Source organism: Piliocolobus tephrosceles, chromosome 20 (assembly GCF_002776525.5).
Source record: "Piliocolobus tephrosceles isolate RC106 chromosome 20, ASM277652v3, whole genome shotgun sequence".
Classification (NCBI taxonomy): Eukaryota; Metazoa; Chordata; class Mammalia; order Primates; family Cercopithecidae; genus Piliocolobus; species Piliocolobus tephrosceles.
In genome coordinates this window covers 18683260-18704451 of record NC_045453.1, presented here as the reverse complement: position 1 = coordinate 18704451, position 21192 = coordinate 18683260, and the positions used below count along the sequence as shown (strand labels likewise).

The 21192-nt window shown below is 53.0% G+C and overlaps 4 protein-coding genes across 9 annotated transcripts in view; 3 read left to right on the top strand and 1 right to left on the bottom strand.

The window, feature by feature from the left end:
* PLTP (phospholipid transfer protein) overlaps positions 1–10641 on the top strand; it is a 28940-nt gene extending 18299 nt beyond the window's left edge. For 3 of the 5 annotated variants that reach the window (XM_023197079.2, XM_023197082.2, XM_023197083.2), the window contains 11 exons: positions 846–909; positions 995–1058; positions 2376–2467; positions 3617–3793; positions 3876–3935; positions 6472–6636; positions 6738–6805; positions 9495–9537; positions 9685–9748; positions 9832–9908; positions 10331–10640. In XM_023197079.2, coding sequence (XP_023052847.1) covers positions 846–909; positions 995–1058; positions 2376–2467; positions 3617–3793; positions 3876–3935; positions 6472–6636; positions 6738–6805; positions 9495–9537; positions 9685–9748; positions 9832–9908; positions 10331–10453 — 997 coding nt within the window. In that variant the 3' untranslated portion in view covers positions 10454–10640. Of the gene's footprint in view, positions 1–845; positions 910–994; positions 1059–2375; positions 2468–3616; positions 3794–3875; positions 3936–6471; positions 6637–6737; positions 6806–9494; positions 9538–9684; positions 9749–9831; positions 9909–10330 lie in introns of all 5 variants that reach the window. The other 2 variants (XM_023197078.2, XM_023197081.2) reach the window with 2 other exon arrangements.
* CTSA (cathepsin A) lies at positions 10574–19230 on the bottom strand. 2 transcript variants are annotated; one of them, XM_023197077.1, is made up of 15 exons: positions 17951–19230; positions 17623–17807; positions 17357–17468; positions 17053–17103; positions 16884–16970; positions 16488–16643; positions 16059–16150; positions 15305–15389; positions 14628–14719; positions 14470–14548; positions 14239–14378; positions 12362–12437; positions 11589–11678; positions 11289–11393; positions 10574–11030 (listed from the first exon to the last, which is right to left on the bottom strand). In XM_023197077.1, exons 2-15 carry the CDS (start codon positions 17805–17807, stop codon positions 10947–10949), a joined length of 1434 nt encoding a protein of 477 aa, XP_023052845.1. In that variant the 5' UTR covers positions 17951–19230; the 3' UTR covers positions 10574–10946. The 2 variants fall into 2 exon arrangements, with proteins under 2 accessions (XP_023052845.1, XP_023052844.1); XM_023197076.2 differs by having other exon boundaries at positions 17997–18136.
* NEURL2 (neuralized E3 ubiquitin protein ligase 2) lies at positions 17801–20777 on the top strand. Its single transcript, XM_026455294.2, has 2 exons — positions 17801–19129; positions 20532–20777. Exons 1-2 carry the CDS (start codon positions 18388–18390, stop codon positions 20645–20647), a joined length of 858 nt encoding a protein of 285 aa, XP_026311079.1. The 5' UTR covers positions 17801–18387; the 3' UTR covers positions 20648–20777.
* The window catches only part of SPATA25 (spermatogenesis associated 25), a 2728-nt gene continuing 2251 nt past the window's right edge, over positions 20716–21192 (top strand). The window contains exon 1 of the mRNA XM_023197086.2: positions 20716–20832. Coding sequence (XP_023052854.1) covers positions 20802–20832 — 31 coding nt within the window. The 5' untranslated portion in view covers positions 20716–20801. The remainder of the gene's footprint in view (positions 20833–21192) is intronic.

Sequence of the window (21192 nt, the reverse complement as noted above, 5' to 3'; positions counted from 1 at the left end):
CAATCTCGGCTCACTGCAACCTCCGCCTCCCGGGTTCAAGCGATTCTCCTGCCTAAGCCTCCCAAGTAGCTGGGACTACAGGCATGCGCCACCATGCCCAGCTACTTTTTCTGTATTTTTAGTAGAGACAGGGTTTTGCCATATTGGCCAAGCTGGTCTCAAACTCCTGACCTCAGGTGGTCCTCCCGCCTCGGCCTACCAAAGTGCTAGGATTACAGGTGTGAGCCACTGTGCCTGGCCTATTTTTTTATTTTTGCTGCTGAGAAGGGGATATTGTTCTTGTTCTGGAAGACAGTTGGGGAAAGAAAACGATGGATTATCGCCTGGTGTTGGTATACTGTCAGTATTATTTATTCATCGAAGTGTATGCCAGGCCCTGAGGATGCAGGAAGAAGCTCAGAGCCTATCTGGAATAAAAAGCATTTGTTGTCAGGGCCTGGAGAGAAGGACTAAGAAAGTGCTTTGGGGATTCAGAGGAGGGGAGTCTGGGAAGACTGCCTGGAAGAGGAAGCATCTGAGCTCAGATGGGGAAATACAGGGTAGGAACGCAGAGGGTGGAAGGGATGTAAGCGGATCAGTAAGCGGATGGATGTGGGGCTGCTCAGAGCGGGTTTGAGGCAATGTGGGTGGATTCATTTGGCTGATGGGACCAGCAGGAGGTCTTGAGAATTATGCTGGAGAGGGAATTCGGGCCTGGTTCTTGGAAAACCTATGTGGAGGAGCTGTTATTCAGGCTGATGCTGAGGAATCCCACTGCCACTATTTCCCTGGTCACTGATTTCTCCTGGACCTGGACAGGGCTGGAGGCAGGTTCTGGGCTCACCCGGCCTCTCCTTTCCTCACAGGAAGGTGTATGATTTTCTCTCCACGTTCATCACCTCAGGGATGCGCTTCCTCCTCAACCAGCAGGTGTGGGCAGTGACAGGTCGCAGGGTGGCAAGGGTGGGCCTGGTCTCACTTTGAGAAGGCCCTGACTCTGGCTCCCACCTCACAGATCTGCCCCGTACTCTACCACGTAGGGACGGTCCTGCTCAACGCCCTCCTGGACACCGTGCCTGGTGAGTTGGTGGGGGGTAAGGCCGGGTGTGCAGCTGTCATGCAGCATCTCAGAGCAGGCCCCTTCCAAGCCCTGCTGTCGAACAGTCCTGGGTTCAAATGTGGCCCCTGGAGCTGACTTGCTGTGTGATTTTGGGTAAAGTGCTCATTTCTCGCTAGGCGAAGTGCTTGTTTCCTCACTTGCCTGGCAGTGCTTCCTCCTGGAGTTGCTGTGAGGATTATCTGAGAGAATAGTTGTCAAGGTCCTCATTATGTGCGTGCTGATCACCGGCGTGATTTGTCTTCATCACCTAGCACCTAATAGGTGCTCAATTAACACGAATACATGAATTCCCTTTTTCCTTTTTTTTTTTTTTTTTTTTTTGAGACAGAGTCTCACTCTGTTGCCAGGCTGGAGTCCAGTGGCGCGATCTCAGCTCACTGCAATCTCCACCTCCTGGGTTCAAGTGATTCCCCTGCCTCAGCATTCCGAGTAGCTGGGACTACAGGCGTGCACCACCATGCCCGACTAATTTTTTGTATTTTAGTAGAGACAGGGTTTCACCATGTTGGCTGGGATGGTCTCAATCTCCTGACCTCGTGATCTGCCCACCTTGGCCTCCCAAAGTGCTGGGATTACAGGCATGAGCCACTGTGCCTGGCCATGAATTCCCTTTTTCTAAGCCATGACCTCTGTCTACTGTGGGACAAAGGTATTGTCCCATCACACCCAACACACAGACAGGGGAAGAGAAGGAGGAGGTAGGAGAAACCAAGGGAAAGGAACCCCATGCCATCTTTTATTTTTTTCTGAGATGGTGTCTCACTCTGTCACCCAGGCTGGAGTACAGTGGAGCAATCCTGGCTCCCTGCAACCTCCACCTCCCAGATTCAAGCGATTCTCCTGCCTCAGCCTCCCGAGTAGCTGGGATTACAGGCGCCCACCACCACGCCCAGCTAATTTTTGTATTTTTAGTAGAGACGGGGTTTCACCATGGTGGACCAAGCTGGTCTCGAACGCCTGACCTCAGGTGATCTGCCTGCCTTGGCCTCCCTAAGTGCTGGGATTACAGGTGTGAGCCACTGTGTACAGCGCTCCCATGCCGTCTTTTTAGTGATTTGATGAAACCTCTGTGGTAGTAGTAATAATAATAACTAACATTAATGGGCCGTTACTACACAGCAGGCCCTAAGTGCTTTCCACATAAAACTAATTTGACCCTCCTGACAACCCTGTGAGGAATGTATCCTCATTTTATGGGTGGGACTCTGATCCTGGAGAGGTTAAGCACCTTGTCCCACATCACACAGCTGTGAGTGACTTGAGCCTCTTCCTGCAGTGCGCAGTTCTGTGGACGAGCTTGTTGGCATTGACTATTCCCTCATGAAGGATCCTGTGGCTTCCACCAGCAACCTGGACATGGACTTCCGGGTGAGCTGCTCGGGCTGGTGTATGACCTCTGACCTCCTAACAGGACCTCTTTCTCCGCTAAGTTGTGAGCTTTTACTTCCTAAAGCACAGCTCTGATGAGGCCACTCTCATTGCTGAGAATGCTATGGCTCCCTATTACTACAGAATTAGGTTCAGCCTCCTGGGTCTGGTATTTGAGCCCTGTTAATCTTACCTGGCCCCACCTTTTATATCTCATCCTGTTTCTTTGCAGCTGCTCTTTCCCAAATTGGACCCTCGCTTCCCACCTCAGGGCCTTTGCTCATGCACGGTCTTTCCCCAACTCCCCTGAAGGAGCTGGACACAGATTTCTACACAAATCATCTCATTTCATTCTCTCACAACCCCGTGAGTCAGGTACTAACATCATCCTCATTTTAGGAACGTGGAGACTTACTTATAGAGGTGACATCACTTGCCCAAGGCCACATAGCTAGTGTGTAGCCACTACCTTTAGTCTCCCAGAGTAGTATAGCAGTTTCAGAGTGCAGACTCGGGAGCTAGAATCAGTCGGGTGCAGTGGCTCATGCCTGTAATCCCAATACTTTGGGAGGCCCAGGCCAGAGGATCGCTTGAGCCCAGGAGTTTGAGACCAGCTGGGGCATCATAGTGAGACCTCCTTCTCTACAAAAAGAAAAAGAATGCCTGAAGTTCAAATCCTAGCTCTGCCACTGACTAGCTGCATGGCCCTAAGCATAACTTTTCAGTTGGCCAGTTTCCTAACACGTAAATGGAAATAATCTAGTAAGAAAGCACACATTGTTAATGCAGATTAAAGGAGTTGATCTATGTGAAGAGCTTGCAGTACTTGGCACAGAAGCATGAGTATGCACACTATATGTAAACAGTAGCTGTTGTTACTGCCTCTGGCTTTCAAGGCCCACTCAGATGCCACCTCTTCCATGAAACCTTTCCTGACCCTCCCTCTTCCAGTGTGACGGGCTCGCCCCCTGATAGCAGGTGTCCTCCTTTCAATGCCTTTTAAGAGATGTGCTTGTGAGTCCCCCAAGAACAGCAGCTGGGTTCCCGCCGTCTCGCCACCGTGCCTAGCACAGGGCTGGGAGACACCTGCTGTCAGTCCAGGTGCCAGGCCAGTCTGCCTTGACCCTGACTGTGAATGCCCCACCCCAGGGGGCCTTCTTCCCCCTGACCGAGAGGAACTGGAGCCTCCCCAACCGGGCGGTGGAGCCCCAGCTGCGGGAGGAGGAGCGGATGGTGTACGTGGCCTTCTCTGAGTTCTTCTTCGACTCTGCCATGGAGAGCTACTTCCGGGCGGGGGCCCTGCAACTGTCGCTGGTGGGGGACAAGGTATGCCAGGGCCTGTTTGTGGGATGGGCAAAAGAGGGTCTGTGACAGAGCTCACTCCCTCACTCCTGATTCCCCTGTTCAGGTGCCCCATGACCTGGACATGCTACTGAGGGCCACCTACTTTGGGAGCATTGTCCTGCTGGTGAGTGCTGGCGGGGGACAGGGATAGGGCCACCTGCACACCAGTGAGACCAGGGAGGGGTGCAGGCGGGGCCCCCAGTGGCAGCCACTCAGACAGGGCTGTGGCCTCTTGTCTGTGGCCAATCCCCCTTGCCTTGTCATGGCTGTTCCGTCTGTGAAGGAGGCTTTTCCTTCCTGCTCCTTCCTGTCCTATCTCCTTCGCAAAGCTGCTGTGAGGATTAGCAAGAAACCAAGCTTTGCAAGTGTGAGGGCTTTAATAATAATTAACATATACTATTGTTTATTTGTGTATTGGGGAGGAGAGTGAGAGTTACACATTTGATTTATTTATTTATTTTTTTGAGACAGAGTCTCACTTTGTCATCCAAGTTGGAATGCAGTGGCACAATCTAGGCTCACTGCAACCTCTGCCTCCCAGGGCTCAAGCTGTTCTCCTGCTTCAGCCTCTTGAGTAGCTGGAATTACAGGCTTGTGCCACCACGCCCCACTAATTTTTAAAATTTTGTTGAGACAGGGTTTCATCATGTTGCTCAGGCTGGTCTTGAACTCCTGGGCTCAAGTGGTCACCCATCTTGGCCTCCCAAAGTGCTGGGATTACAGGTGTGAGCCACTGCGCCCAGCAGAATTACAAATTTTAGAAGAAATAATTCAGTCATTATCATCATCAAATTTATGGCTAAGAAATTAAGGGCAGGGTCTCTATTGTCAGACTGCCTGGGCTTCAAGCCTAGTTCTGAAACTGAATGGTTACATAACCTCTACAAGTTACTTAACCTCTCTGTGCCTCAATTTCCCCATCTCAAAAATGGGGATATGGCTGGGCATGACGGCTCATGCCTATACTCCGAGCACTTTGAGAGGTCAAGGTAGGAAAATTGCTTGAGCCCAGGAGTTTGAGACCAGCCTGGGCAACATAGTGAGACCCTGTCTCTATTGAAAAATAAATTTTTAGTCAGATCTTTTTTTTTGGGTCGGGGGACAGAGTCTCACTCAGTCACCCAGGCTGGAGTGCAGTGGCGCAATCTTGGCTCACTGCAACCTCTGCCTCCCGGGGTCAAGCAATTCTCTGCCATGACACCCAGCCTAAAAAATAAATTTATAAAAAATAAACAACAACAACAAAATTGGCAGTAATATCTGCCTCACGTGGTTATTATGAGTTTTTTGTTTGTTTGTTTTTGTGTGTGTGAAATGGAGTCTCGCTCTGTCGCCCAAGCTGGAGTGCAGTGGTGTGATCTCGGCTCCCTGCAAGCTCCGCCTCCTGGGTTCATGCCATTCTCCTGCCTCAGCCTCCCCAGTAGCTGGGACTACAGGCACCTGCCACCGTGCCTGGCTAATTTTTTGTATTTTTAGTAGAGACGGGTTTTCACTGTGGTCTCGATCTCCTGACCTTGTAATCTGCCCGCCTCGGCCTCCCAAAGTGCTGGGATTACAGGCGTGAGCCCCCGTGCCCGGTCCTTATGAGGTTTAAAGGAGCCAACACATATACAGTGTTTAGAATCATGTTTGGTGAAGATTAGGCAAGTTGCATCTTATAGTATTCCTTCACTGCCTATAGAAGAAAACATAGCAGTTTAGAGAAAGAAGATGTGGCCAGGCATGGTGGCTCACACCTGTAATCCCAACACTCTGGGAGGCTGAAGCTGGCAGATCGCTTGAGCCCAGGAGTTTGAGACCAGCATGGGCAACATGGCCAAACCCCATCTCTACAAAAAAACGAAAGCAAAAACAAAAACAAAATACAAATACAAAAATAAGCCGGGCATGGTGGCATGAACCTGTGGTCTCAGCTGTTCAGGAGGCTGATGTGGCAGGATCACTTGAGCTGAGGAGGTTGAGGCTGCAGTGAGCCATGATCATGGCACTGCACTCCAGCCTGGGCGACAGAGACCCTGTCTCAAAAAAAAAAGAAAGGAGAGAGAGAGCAAAAATATGGCAAGTGGTCTGGGCATGGTGGCTCATACCTGTAATCCCAACATTTTGGGAGGCCAAAGTGAGCGAGTCACCTGAAGTCAGGAGTTCGAGACCAGCCTGGCCAACATGGTGAAACCCCGTTTCTACTAAAAATATAAAACTTAGCCGGGCATGGCGGCAGGTGCCTGTAATCCCAGCTACTTGGGAGACTAAGGCGGGAGAATTGCCTGAACCTGGGAGACAGAGTTGCAGTGAGCCGATATCGTGCCACTGCACTCCAGCCTGGGCAACAGAGTGAGACTCCGTATCCAAAACAGAAGACATGGCAAGGGGCTGAGATACTAATGCAAAAGGGACATCCACGAAGAGTCTGGATTGGCGATGGACCTGAACATTGAGATGTATTTAGGAAGCAGAAAGAAGAATACATTGCTGTTTCTTTGTGTGGCAATAGCATGAAGGCTAGATGCAGATTTGAGGGTTTTGGAAGCCAGAGCTGTCTCTGTATTTGCAATATGAGAGTCCCCAGAGGCAGAAGCTGCACCTGCCTTCGTCCTCTTCTTCCCTGGGGGCTCCACAGGAAACGGCAGGGACTTGACCCGCCCCTGCTGCTCATCCCCCAGAGCCCAGCAGTGATTGACTCCCCACTGAAGCTGGAGCTGCGGGTCCTGGCCCCACCGCGCTGCACCATCAAGCCCTCTGGCACCACCATCTCTGTCACTGCTAGCGTCACCATCGCCCTGGTCCCAGCCGACAAGCCTGAGGTCCAGCTGTCCAGCATGACTATGGTATGGGTCCTGGAGTGGGGGCTGCTAGCCGGGGGTCAGGGAAAAATGGACTGTGGGTTACCGACCTTCTGGGTGACATCCTCCTCCCCATGTTCCTGCAGGATGCCCGTCTCAGCGCCAAGATGGCTCTCCGGGGGAAGGCCCTGCGCACGCAGCTGGACCTGCGCAGGTAGGCAGGTGCACCTCCCTGCACCTCAGTGTCTTGAGGACAATCACACCTGTCCACAGGGATGTTGAGTTAAAATTCAGTCATACCCATAAGTCACTGAGAGCTGGGGTCTAGCTTTGTTAATGCATGCTAAAGTGCTTTGGTAAAGTCTAACTCCTCTGCATTCTCACATGTCCCAGAGGCAGGCAGGGCAGGTATTATGAGAGATGAACAAACGGGTCCAGCAATGTTAAATAACATGCCCACAGTCACACAGCAAAGATCAGAACATGGGTTTTGACAAAAACCTCAGCACAACACAGCTTTGTGACCTTGAGGCCATTTTATCTTTCTTTTTTAAAAATGTTATTCTTTTTTTTTTTTTTTTTTGAGGAGTTTCGCTCTTGTTGCCCAGGCTGGAGTGCAATAGCATGATCTTGGCTCACTGCAACCTCCGCCTCCCAGGTTTAGGCAATTGTCCTGCCTCAGCTTCCTGAGTAGCTGGGATTACATGTGTGTGCCACCACGCCCGGCTAATTTTTGCATTTTTAGTAGAGACGGGGTTTCATCATGTTGGTCAGGCTGGTCTCGAACTCCTGACCTCAGGTGATTCACCTGCCCTGGCCTCCCAAAGTCCTGGGATTATAGATATGAGCCACTGCAATCGGCCTTATTTTATTTTTATTGTATTTATTTATTTTTGAGACAGAGTCTCACTCTGTTGCCTAGGCTGGAGTGCAGTGATGCAATCATAGCTCACTGCAGCCTTGACCTCCTGGGTTCAAGTAATCCTCCAGCCTCAGCCTCCCGAGTAACTGGGACTACATGCGTGCACCACCATGGCTGACTATTTTATTTTTTGTAGAGACAGGGTCTCACTTTGTTGCCCAGGCTGGTCTCCAATTCTTGGGCTCAAGTGATTGTCCCACCTTAGCCTCCCAAAGTGCTGGGATTATAGCCATGAGCCACTGCACCCAGCCCATTTTGTCTTTCTAGGCCTCATTTTCTCCATGTGTTTAATACAGATAAAAGTAGCATCTGCCTTCTAGTGCTGTGCTGTCCAATATGGTAGATACTAACCACATGTGACTATTTACATTTAAATTAATTATAATTAAATAGTTTTTCAGTTGCACTAAGCCACATTTCATTAACCACATGTGGCTAGTGACTACCACAGTGGACAATGCAGATACAAAATATTTTATAGAAAATCTGACTGGACAGTGCTGTTCTAAGGTTAAAGGAGATAATGTAGGTTAGGACCCTAGATTCTAGAGGCAGGTTCTGACACTTCCCAGCTGTGTGACTTCAGGCAAATTATGTAACCTTGTGGGGCCTCATTTTCCTCATCTATAAAGTACAAATCGTAATAGTGCCCACTCCTTGGGCTTGTTATGAGGACTGAACCAGTTGGTACTGTATTTTAAAACAGTTTACTAATATTATCTTTTTTTTTTTTTTTTGAGACGGAGTCTGGCTCTGTCGCCCAGGCTGGAGTGCAGTGGTGCAATCTCGGCTCACTAGAAGCTCTGCCTCCTGGGTTCACGCCATTCTCCTGCCTCAGCCTCCTGAGTAGCTGGGACTACAGGCGCCCACCACCACACCCGGCTAATTTTTGTTGTATTTTTTAGTAGAGACGGGGTTTCACCATGTTAGTCAGGATGGTCTCGATCTCCTGACCTCGTGATCCACCTGCCTCGGCCTCCCAAAATGCTGGGATTACAGGCATAAGCCACCGCGCCCAACCTACTAATATTAACTTTTTAAACACATTGGCTGGGTGCAGTGGCTCACACCTGTAATCTCAACACTTTGGGAGACCAAGGCAGGTAGATCACTTGAGGCCAAGAGTTCGATACCAGCTGGAGCTACAAAGTGAGATCCCGTCTCTACAAAAAAATTTAAAAGTTAGCCAGTCATGGTGATGCACGCCTGCGGTCCCAGCTACTTGGGAGCCTGAGGTGGGAGGCTGACTTGAGCCCTGGAGGTCAAAGCCACTGCAAGTTAAATTGCACCACTGCCCTCCAACCTGGGCAACACAGTGAGCCGCTGTCTCAAAAATAAATAAAAATAAAAAAAGAAAGGCCGGGCGCGGTGGCTCAAGCCTGTAATCCCAGCACTTTGGGAGGCCGAGACGGGCAGATCACAAGGTCAGGAGATCGAGACCATCCTGGCTAATACGGTGAAACCCCGTCTCTACTAAAGAATACAAAAAACTAGCCGGGCGACGAGGCAGGCGCCTGTAGTCCCAGCTACTTGGGAGGCTGAGGCAGGAGAATGGCGTAAACCTGGGAGGCGGAGCTTGCAGTGAGCTGAGATCTGGCCACCGCACTCCAGCCTGGGCGATAGAGCCAGACTCCGTCTCAAAAAAAAAAAAAACAAAGAAAAGAAATATGCTTAGTGTCTGACAGGAACTAAGCAATGTGAGTTTTGTTACATAAAATAAATAACACCTGCAAAGCTACCAGCAGAAGTCTGGCACATTAGAAGTGCTCAATAAATAAAAAGTAGCAGCCTTGGAGAAAAGGAGACCCAAGTGGCAGCAATAACTGGCCCAAGGATACTTGGAAAGTTGTAGCACCTGGAAAGGTGCCTAGGTGGGGCATCTGAGCCTGCAACTCAGGCACCTCTGGCAGGTAGGCCTGGGTGGCCTGAGGAAGGGGAGCTTCCAGGCTTCCCGCCCCCAGGGCTCCTTTCTCTCCCACAGGTTCCGAATCTATTCCAACCATTCTGCACTGGAGTCGCTGGCTGTGAGTGGGGAAGGGTGGGTGGGCTGGGCTGGGTTCGTGAGATCCTGACCCTCACCATTCCCTTCTCATATAACTGCTCACCCATGGGCAGCTAAAGGCAAACCCACCCCTGACTGGCTGCCCTGTTTCCCCCCTCGCCCCTCCCAGCTGATCCCCTTACAGGCCCCTCTGAAGACCATGCTGCAGATCGGGGTGATGCCCATGCTCAACGGTAAGGCTGGGGTGTGAGGATGGAGGAAGAAAGGAGGGGTGAACTGGGCGGGCCCAGACTGAGCGGGGTGCTCCCACCCACAGAGCGGACCTGGCGTGGAGTGCAGATCCCACTACCTGAGGGCATCAACTTTGTGCGTGAAGTGGTGACGAACCATGCGGTGAGTGGGAGCAGGGTGGGGAAGGGGAGCAGGGTGGGGAAGGAGGGCAGAGCCTTCCCCTCTCTATAGCTCTCCAGTGCCCCCCACTACCTGACCCCAGCTCCCCCATTACCAGCCGTCCCCTCCCTAGTTTTAATCTTAGACTCCTAAAAGCCTTTGCACACACTGTGACTTCTCTTTGGAGCACTCTTCTCCCATCCCAATACCTACTAATCGTTCAGGTCTTAGCTCAGAGGTCGCCCTCCTCCAAGAAGCCCTCCTTGACACCCATAGTCTACACTCCTACAACCTCATTTTAGCACCTTGACATGGAATTATCCATTAGATTGAGTCCCTGAAAGACAAAGACTCTGTCTCTTGATCTCTAAACGCTAGCCTCAGTAACTGAATGAATAAATGAGGCTCCCCTCTCCCCCACACAGGGCTTCCTCACCATCGGGGCTGATCTCCACTTTGCCAAAGGGCTGCGAGAGGTGATTGAGAAGAACCGGCCTGCCGACGTCAGGGTGTCCACTGCCCCCCCACCCTCCACAGCAGCTGTGTGAGCCCCCATCCCCCATGCTGGCAGCTGTCATTCAGGACTCCAACCCCTCTGAGCCCCTCTTTTCCCACATTCATAGCCTGTAGTGCCCCCTCTAACCCCCAGTGCCACAGAGAAGACGGGGTTTGAAGCTGTACCCAATTTAATTCCATAATCAGTCAATCCATCAATTACAGTCCGTCCACCACCTCCCTGTGGGCTGTCCTGAGCTCTGTTGGGTTCCTGGGATGGGATCAGTGCATCATAAAGGGCATTCTTTAAGCAGAGAGGGGGCCAGGCCACCCCATTCAGGAACTGCTATGGGAATAAAGTGCTAACTTGCCCCCAGACTGTCTATGGGAGACCCTGGCCCAGTCTGGGATGCACAGGGCTGTGGGAAGGGGGCAGTCCTGAAGGCAGAACCTGGCCTGCAGGGGCACTTTGCTTAGAAGAAGACTCTCCTAGCAGGAGTGGCTGGGAGGGGCCGCATCAGGCCGTGGAGCTGGTTGCTGTGGTCCTCAGTATGGCTGCTTGTTCAGGAAGCGAGAGAACATGGTGAAGGCAGCGAGGGGCTTGTCGGTGGGAACCATGTGGCCGGCGCCCTGAGGAGCAATGTTTGTGAGCTCCTGACCCCCACCATTCCCTCCTCCCCATATTACTGCTCACCCGTGGGGAATTCCTTCATCCCAAGCCCTTTATTCTTCCCAGAACCCTCCCCACCCCTCTCCAAAAAAACTTGCCTATACAGGGGACAGATGGTGACCCATGACCCAGCCTAAAAGGCAGCCGGAGGGAAAGGATGGGTGGGTCCTGCTCCTTTGCCTCCGGCCCAGTTATCCCTCAGCAGGCCCAGCCCCTACCTTGATCGTGAGAAAGGCGATGTGGGAGAACTCCTTCACGAAGCCGGCAATCTGCTCCCCACTGTCCCCATACTTCACTAACCAGGGCCGGCGTTGCACCTCCATCTGCCCCATCAGGAAAGACATCAGCCTACAGCAGCTGCATCCTTGCTCAGCTACCAGCAAGACCTTAGGGCTGGGAATTCCTCCACACTTGCCCTCTGTGGACCAGAGCCAGGCAGCCAGCCAGCCACTCCCAGGCATACCCGCCCCTGATCCTCCACAGCAGCCCCTATCCCAGGGCCAGGATCTCTGCCTTACCTTCTGGTTGAGGGAATCCACAAACCACTCATCCCCCATGAAATTGCAGGCCATGTCTACATCTCCATTATATAACAGGATCTGGTATTTCTAAAGCAGGACGGGGTGAAAATGAGTGGTGTGGAACAAGCCCAGGCCTTAGCCCTTCCCTAGTTCAAGGCCTACCCCTCAGGGAATTCAGGGGGCTGAGCTAGATAGCACGAACTAGGGAATTCTCATGTTTTCTGATGACTTACGGCATGTCCAGTATTCTACTAAATGTTTTACCTATGAGGTAGATATCATTATCTACCATTATCCCCATTTTACAGATGGGGAACCTGAGGCTCATATTTAAGAAATTTGTCCAAGATTATGTGGCTAGTACAGGGACTTGCACCCAGGCCATGTGACTCCAGAGCCCATGCTATGAACCACTGTGCTGGACAGAACCTGGTCCTAGCCTGGCTCTGCCAGTGCCTCCTATATCACCTTGGACAAGGTCTCCTCCCACCCTGGACCTCTGCTGGCCCATTTTTGGCATGAATGAAGCTCTTCTCACCCTTAAGGCTCCTTGGCTGATCCAGACCACGTGGCCTCCTATAGCAAGGCAGCATGGGTGGGGACAAACCCAGGTTCAAATTCTGACCCCACCAATCACAGTACTCTGGACTTCGCTTTTCAGAGTTTCAGCTTCCCTTGTCCTGACAGGAAGTCTAAAGGGCCCCCAGCTTGCTGTGCTACTCTGGGGTCCTAAGGCTGCTGGTGGATCCAGCTGTGCTGTCCCCACTCACCTGTGAGCTAAGCAGCTTCAGATACTGGGAGTTCATGCTTCGGTAGAGACGGCGGTACTGTAAGTTTACCAGAAAGCTGCCAGGAACATACGAGCAGGCCCCAGGAAGACCAGGTAGGGGCGAAAAGTAGTCAACAGATCAGACCTTCTCTCCTATCTCCAAGCTTCAACCCAGAAAGCAGACAGCTGAGTTCCACTCCCCTTTTTGGGGGCCACCTCTCTAGGACTGACCTGGATGATGGGCTGGGATTCAGAGAGCCTCAACTCATTCCTATTTAGAAATGTACAGGGATGCCAGGAGCGGTGGCTCACGCCTGTAATCCCAGCACTTTGGGAGACTGAGGTGAGGAGTTCTGGACCACGAGGCCAGGAGTTCGAGACCAGCCTGACCAACATGGTGAAACCCCATCTCTACTAAAAAAAAAATACAAAAATTAGTCAGGCGTGGTGGTGTGTGCCTGTAATCCCAGCTACGCAAGAGGCTGAGGCAGGAGAATCACTTGAACCCTGGAGGCGGGGGTTGCAGTGAGCCAAGATCGCACCACTGCACTTGAGCCTGGGCGACAGAATGAGACTCCATCTCAAAAAAAAAAAAAAAAATGTACAGGGACACGTTTTGGTTGTTACGAGGACTGGGATGCATCTGGCATTTAGTGTCTAGGGGCCAGCAGCTGTGAGAATCACAACATATAACAAGGTAGAGTGTGAGCACTGACCAATCAAAGTGGACCTGAGCAGCCCCTGCTGGGCCCAGTGTCACCCTTTTACTTGGGGTGGTGGGGGGCTCACAGGAGATTGGACATGGAAGTAATAGTTTGTTGTTGTTGTTGTTTGAGATGGAGTTTCATTCTTGTTGCCCAGGCTGGAGTGCAGTAGCACGATCTTGGCTCACTGCGACCTCCACTTCCCGGGTCCAAGCGATTCTCCTCCCTCAGCTTCCTGAATAGCTGGGATTACAGGCATCCACCACCACACCTGACTAATTGTTGTATTTTTAGTAGAGATGGGGTTTTACCATGTTGGCCAGGCTGGTCTCGAACTCCCGACCTCAGGTGATCCGCCCACCTCAGCCTGCCAGAGTGCTGGGATTACAGGCATGAGCCACTGTGCCAGGTCAGAAGTAATAGTTATTAACCAATGTGGTAGCCGGGTGGGTAATCCCAGCACTTTGGGAGGCCAAGGAGGGAGGATTGCTTGAGACCAAGAGTTCAAGACCAACCTGGACAACATAGTGAGACCCTGTCTGTACAAAAAAAATTTTTTTTAATTAGCCAGGAATGGTGGCATGTGCCTGTAGACCCAGCTACTCAGGAGACTAAGGTGGGAGGATCGCTTGAGCTAGGAGGTTGAGGCCGTAGTGAACTGTGAAACAACAACCAATGTGGCTACGTAATGAATTGGGGCTGGGCGGGGTGGCTCAAGCCTGTAATCCCAGTACTTTGGGAGGCTGAGGTGGGCGGATCACTTGAGCCCCAGAGTTCGAAACCAGCCTGGGCAATATGGTAAAACACCATCTCCACAAAAAAATACAAACATTAGCCAGGGGTGGTGGTGTGCGTCTGTAGTCCCAGCTACTGGGGAGGTGGGAGGATTGCTTGAGCCCACGAGTTCGAGGCTGCAGTGAGCTGTGATCACGCCACTGCACTCCAGCCTAGGTGACAGAATGAGTGAGACCTTGTCTCAAACAAAAACATTTAAAATTTAAAAAAGAAAAAAGAATTGGCTGTCAATCCACTGAGGGGTCAGGGATGGATGTTAAACATCCTGTACAGCTCATCTCATCCAGAAACCCTACACAGAAGATCCCTGGGAACCTGCCAATGCCCATAAGCCCCAGCAACCCACCACCCCAAGTCACAGGTGGCCACAGAGCCTCACTTGCACATGTCCCATTGCGGCAGCTGTTCCGGGATGTGGAGGGCCTTCCGCACATACGGGTTGTTGAGGTAGGTAGAAGCAGCTGTCGTGTTGGTGCAGGGGGGGTCCATGCGCACTTTATCCCCTGAGCGCAGCAATGCCTGGAGGGCACACACAGAGGGTCAGGGCCTCTGCTTCCCTGCCCCACCCCCGTCCCCACCTCACCAGGAGGAAGCCCACGCCCCTGCACACCTGATGCCACGTCCGCTTGAGTGGCAGGCGAGTGAAGATGTTGCCCAAATCCTGGACCACAACAGTGTCCTTCTCATACCTGCATGTGAGGTGGGGGGGATGGGTGGAGCCTCCAGATGGGGCTGGGGTTGGCCCCAGGGGCACCCAGCAGCACCTACCTAAAATGGCTGGGCACCCCTCCAGCACAAGGGGCATAGAGGTTGTAGATGTTGAGGCCAGAGTTGCCCACGATGCGGGCCACTTCCTGAAGCTGCAATGATACACCAAGCCACCATGCTTTACAGATCCCTAGCCTCTCCACGACCTCACTAAGTTGTCCCAAGATTTATTGCTCTTGAATTTCACCTCTTCACCCTTCACCCACTTTGTTTTCACAGGTAGGGAAACTGAGGCTCAGTGGCAGGAATCTTCCCAGCCCTAGGTCCAAATCCTAGCATCACTGCCTCCCAACACTGACTTCAGACAGTGATTTCAAAATTCATGGCCCTCAGCTTTCCTTATCTGGAAAATGTGGGTAGTACGATCTCATTTGAGGGGGAATCTTGAAGCTTAAGTAATCTACATAGACACAGTTCAGCACAGTGCCTGCCACACTGCAAGTGTTTGATAAATGTGAAGAAGTCCTTTCTCCTTCACAGAGGTTATGGGATTTGCCGCCATAGGAGGTGGTGGTGGGAATACACACTTAGACACATGTCCCAGAGAACACTAAATTGCTTAAAGGTGCAAGAAGGCAATGAGGGATGGAGAACAAGGAGTCCCCAAGGAGGGAATGTGGTCCCATTCTTGGGATTAGGGATGGGAGGGCTGATGCAGAATGATGGCAGAACCTCACATTGGTCACGCATTCCGGGTCTTTGTTGTCATAGAAATTACACTTGTTTTGAGAGCAGCAGTGGGTCTGGAGAGAAGACCAAAGCCTGTAGGAGATGAGAGTGAAAAGTGCATCAGCCTCTGGTGGGAAGAGGAGGGCAGAGGAGGCAAGCATACGCCCACCTCCCACCAACCTCCCTGACCCTAGGAGACTAGGAAAGATATCACAGGGTGTGGTCTGCACGTCACCTAAGCTAGCTCCCAAAGAGGTGCCCCAGGGTCATACAGACAGGCCTCCTTAGTTCCTTTAAAATCTGATCTCTGGCTGGGCGCTGTGGCTCACGCCTGTAATCCCAGCACTTTGGGAAGCCAAGGCAGGCAGATCATTTGAGGACAGGAGTTCGAGTCTAGCCTGGCCAACACAGCAAAATCCCATCTCTACTTAATACACACAAAAAATTAGGCAGGTGTGATGGTACGTGCCTGTAGTCCCAGCTGCTTGGGATGCTGAGGCACAAGAATTGCTTGAACCTGGGAGGTGGAGGTTGCAGTGAGCTAAGATCGCGCCACTGCACTCCAGCCTGGATGACAAAGTGAGACTCTGTCTCAAAAAAAAAAAAAGAAAAATCTGATCTCTATTCTTTGGCCTTTCAGCACTGCGTTCTTTCTGCAACCCACCTGCTGCTGATAAACCTGGGCTGGGCCTGTCATATCATGTGCCTGAAGATCACGTGACTGTCCCACCCTAGAGATTGCCCAACTGCCTTATCCCATACCTGTTCCCCAGAAGGCCATGGTAGTAGGCAAAGTAGACCAGGGAGTTGTCATTCTGCTCATAGGAGGAGAGTCCATTGCCCACAGCCAGCCCCTGTGAAACACCCAGGGTGCTCAGCTCATGTGGAGGGCAAAGAGGAGGAGCCTCCCTCACCCTAACACCCAGACCTTCAGCAATCCGGAAGCTGAAACCCAGGGTGGTTTATGGGCGCGGGTGGGTGTGGGAGGTCACTCAATGCAAAGCACAGAGCTGGCAGCCTGACAGATGAGTTTCCTGTTGTGGGAGGCACACTAGACAGACCTAGGGCAGCTGGTGGTGGGGAGGCTATGCAGGAAGCTGGGTTGGATGGGGATGTTGACCAGTCTGGCCTTGCTAACTGCAAGGCCACAGCCTCAAGGTGCCTCCCTTCCCTCCTGCAGCTGCCCTGCACCTGAAGGTTCATGCTGGGGTCCTGCATGACCAGCACGGCCAGGGTGGGGATGTAGATGCCAGCATAGCTCTCTCCGGTCAGGAAAAGTTTGTTGTTCTTGTACTCCGGAAAGAGGTGGAAGAAATCTTGAAGGGCCTCAAAATTGCTCTGGGCGACCTGGGGATGGGAGAGCAAGACAGAGGGAATCAGGAAGCTTTGGTATTTGAACTGGAAAGAACTTCAGAGATAATGACATCAACCCACCCTGTTTGTGTAAGAGGAAGTGACTGGCCACCATACCACAATAGCATATGACAGAGCGAAAAGTGGACTCCAAGGCCATGCTCTCTCTGCCAGCATCATGCCATGGATGGAGGACTGGGGAGCCTGGGGCAGATGGGCAGGCACCGGACTCACCTCAGTGTCATTAGTTGCATAAAACTTGTCATCGGAGTAGGAGAAGCCCACCCCAGCTGGGGACTCCAGGTATAACACATTGGCAATCTAGAAGGGAGGGAAAAATTAGTTAACTGCAACCCCATCCAAGTGCCCAGACACCCCACAGGACCCACAGCTCCAGCTATACCAGATTCCAAGAATAAGGGTTGTACTCCAGGGTGACACCATCTGGCTGGACCTGAGGAGAAAAGAGATGGCTGAGTAAGTCCCAAGGGACAGCTGGGTGGAGGGAAAGGGCCACCATGAGAGGCACTTTACATGTGGGCAAAACCCCTGAGAGGTACAGGCAGCAAAGCCAATGGCCCAGTGGCATAGAGGAAAATCCCAAGACTTAGAAGGAAGGAAAGTTTTTGGAAAATCACAAAGTCCGTTTCTCCCTTTCCCCAGCCTTTTGCTTTAGCAACTGTGCTTTACCCCTGCTGTCCACTCACCAGGAAGGGGCCATGCTCTGTGAGGAGCCCATCTAGGGAGCTGCAGCCGGGACCCCCATTGAGCCAAAGCACCACAGGGCTGTTCTCGGGATCCTTCTGGGACTCTACAAACCTGGGAAGGGGGGTCAGGGCAGTGTTGGTGCAGTTGCAGGGGTCCTTTCCAGCCCTCCCGGCTCCCAGGCGTCCTCAGGGGTCTGCAGAACTACCCCCCACCCCTCATCCGTCATCTCTCCTCCCAGTCCCGCCCGGGAGGCAGGGCGGCAGACCAGTAGTGGAGGTGCTTGGAGCCGGAGCCTTTGAGGTAGCCGGAGTACTGGCGGAAGGACGGCTGCTTGGCCAGTCCGGGGAGGCGCTGGATCTCGTCCTGGTCGGGGGCTGCCTCTCCTCGGGGCGCCCAGGACACTAGCAGCAGCAGCAGCAGGAACAGCGGCGGTGGCGCGGCTCGGATCATCTACGGGAGGCAGAAGAGGGGCTGTTGACTCGCTACTCAGCGCTTCCGTGAAGCAGCCCCCGGGGAGGAGCTGGCGGCGCCTCCGCGAGGGAAGCCCCGGCCCCAGCGCCAGCTCCCACCCTCAAGCCTCCTCTACCGCGCACCGATCCCGGGCTTGGGGATCCCCTCCAGCCTCCGGTGCCAGCTCACCTCTGCTCCCCCGTGTCCTTGCTCTCCAGGAGGCGCCCGGGGTCTGGAAGTCATGTGTACTCCGAGTCACGTGAACTCCGGCGCCACGTGACAGTCTTCCTCCCGCCCCTTCTTTGGTCCCTACCGGCCTGGGGGGCGGTGGCGGTCAATGCCAGGTCAAGGTCCGCGGGCCTCGCGGATCGTAGCCCGGACGCACGCGATCAGATGATCTGGGTGTGGACGGCCAAGTTCTAGGCGGGATGGCTGAGCAAGCGGCGCTAGGACCCCCGGGCAGAGGCTCGAGGAAGGGAGGCAGGTGGGAAATGCCTTACAAGGTCCCCTTGCGGTCACCATCTGAGCCCGCTGCCCAAAATAGCCCCCGGCGCCCGCTGGCCTGCCTTATGGCCGAGAGATGGCTGCTGCCTCCGAGCCCGTGGATTCGGGTGCACTCTGGGGACCCGCGCGCCCGCAGCCCCCTCCCACCCGCTTCCATCGGGTGCACGGTGACAACATCCGCGTGGACCCCTCTGGGACGCGGGCCACACGCGTGGAGAGCTTCGCCCACGGCGTGTGCTTCAGCCGTGAGCCGCTGGCCCCGGGCCAGGTCTTCCTGGTCGAGATCGAAGAGAAAGAGTTGGGCTGGTGCGGACATCTGCGTCTTGGTCTGACGGCGCTGGACCCCGCCAGTCTGGCCCCCGTTCCCGAGTTTTCTCTGCCCGACCTGGTCAACCTGGGCCACACCTGGGTCTTCGCCATCACGCGCCACCACAACCGCGTGCCCCGGGAGGGCCGCCCGGAGGCGGAGGCAGCGGCCCCCAGCCGACCTCCAACCCTCCTGGTGGAACCATATCTGCGCATTGAGCAGTTTCGCATTCCCCGGGACCGCCTGGTGGGCCGCAGCCGGCCAGGGCTCTACAGCCATCTCTTGGACCAGCTCTATGAGCTGAACGTGCTGCCTCCGACGGCGCGCCGTAGCCGCCTGGGCGTCCTCTTCTGCCCGCGCCCGGATGGCACGGCCGACATGCACATTATCATCAACGGCGAGGACATGGGCCCCAGCGCCCGGGGGCTGCCAGCTGCGCAGCCCCTCTACGCGGTGGTGGACGTGTTTGCTTCCACCAAGAGCGTGCGCCTTGTCCAGCTCGAGTATGGCTGTAGGTATCCCTGGGCAGCGACCCCTCCTGGCTCAATGTGGGGACAGGAATCTGCTAGGGCTCCGTAGCCAGTGTGCTAGGCCTTGGTCTGTCCAGCACTAGTTTAAGAGCGGGAGAATCTAGCTTCAAATTGCACCTCTGCTTGTGATCTTGCACAAGCCTCTACCCGGTTTTGGGCCTTGGTACCCATCTTGGCTGATTGATTAAGATGCCCTACAAGTTCGCTTTTAGTTTTGAGAGTGTTTCCTGTATTCACCTAGGGCAGGGATTCTAAACCGATTTTAGATATTAGGGGCCTCTTTGAGAATTGTTTGCCCTTTTCTTAGAAACATGCTTGGCTGGGCATGGTGGCTCACACCTGTAATCCCAGCACTTTGGGAGGCCGAGGCAGGTGGATCATTTGAGGCCAGGAGTTCGAGACCAGCCTGGCCAACATGGTAAAAGCCTGTCTCTACTAAAAATACAAAAATTAGCTGGGTGTGGTGGCATGTGCCTATAATCCCAGTTATTCGGGAGGCTGAGGCAGAGAATCACTTGAACCCGAGAGGTGGAGGTTGCAATGAGCCGAGATCTCACCAGTGCACTCCAGCCTAGGCAACAGAGTGAGACTCTGAAAAAAAAAAAAGAAAGAGAGGGAGAGAGAGAGAGAGAAGGCAGGCAGGCAGGCAAGGAAGGGAAGGGGAGGGGAGAGGAGGGGAGGGAAGCAAAGCTCAAGCCTGGGCAACAAAGTGAGACCCCTTCTGTACAAAAAATTAAAAAATTATCTGGGCATGGTGGTGCATGCCTGTAGTCCCAGCTATTTGGGAGGCTAAAGCAGGAGGATCGCTTGAGCCCAAGAATTGAAGGCTGCAGTTCACTGACCACTGCACTGCAGCCTGGGTGACAGAGCAAGACCCTCTCTCTTTAAATAAAAAAAAGAAAAGAAAGAAACACGCCTATAGACTTGGGCATACTGGCTTCGAGGAGTAACAAACTCAGACTGAGAGCTTTTTAATGCTGAGGTATGATTCATTATAGCCCTGGTAAGCATTGTAGTTATACCTCTGATCACATTTCATGAATTCAGTGCACCAGAACCGTCTTTGTGCCAGGCCTGTACTGGGGGCTGCAGTTGCACAGGCAAATCAGACACTACCCCTGCCCCCAGAAGCTGCTAAGTGAATGGGGAGGGGATTATGCGAAGTGTTATGATATAAACAGGGTTGCAGCTTTGTGATAGCCCTCGGGAAGAGGTGCTTCTCTCAGCCCCATGAACAGCTCCATGAAGCAGGCTGGGCCCAGAGAGCAGTAAGGACTTGCCCACATTTAATGGCAAAGTGGGGACCATGACCTAGATCTTCTGGGTCTTGGCCTCAGACCCACCCTCCAGTTCAGTTTGCCTTTCACAGTCTTCTTCCCACAGTGCCGTCCCTGCAGACTCTGTGCCGCCTAGTGATACAGAGAAGCATGGTGCACCGGCTGGCCATTGATGGGCTCCACCTGCCCAAAGAACTTAAGGATTTCTGCAAGTATGAGTGAAGACCCACAGCGCACCAGAGCAGAGCTGCATCCTGGGGCCCCAGACCTGTGGCTGGCTGGTCTGAAGTTGGCCATATTGCTGCCAACCAGGACCAGAAATAAACAGCCAATGCTGACATCTTGATCATTGGAAGGTCTCCTTGCCCTCCAGCCTATGAGACACACTTCGTTTAGAATCACTGCAGGTCAGCAGGTCGGAGCAAGAGAGCAGGGGTCCCTAGGCTGGCTGCTTGTTAGAGTCATCTTAGGATGACCGAGGATACGTAAAGAGTGCTGGTGTCCCACATCCCATCGCTAGGGATTTGTATTTGATTTGTTGGGAAATTAGGCCTAGACATTGTTTTTTGTAAAAGCTTCTCAAGAGATTCTCATGTACAGCCAGGGTTGAGAAGTATGTCCCTAGAATAGAGGTTCCAACTTTGTCATATATTATAATCACTTGAGGAACTTTGAAAAATACCAATACCTGGCCTGTAATCCCAGCACTTTGGGAGGCCGAGGTGGGTGGATCACTTGAGGTCAGGAGCTTGAGACCAGCCTGGCCA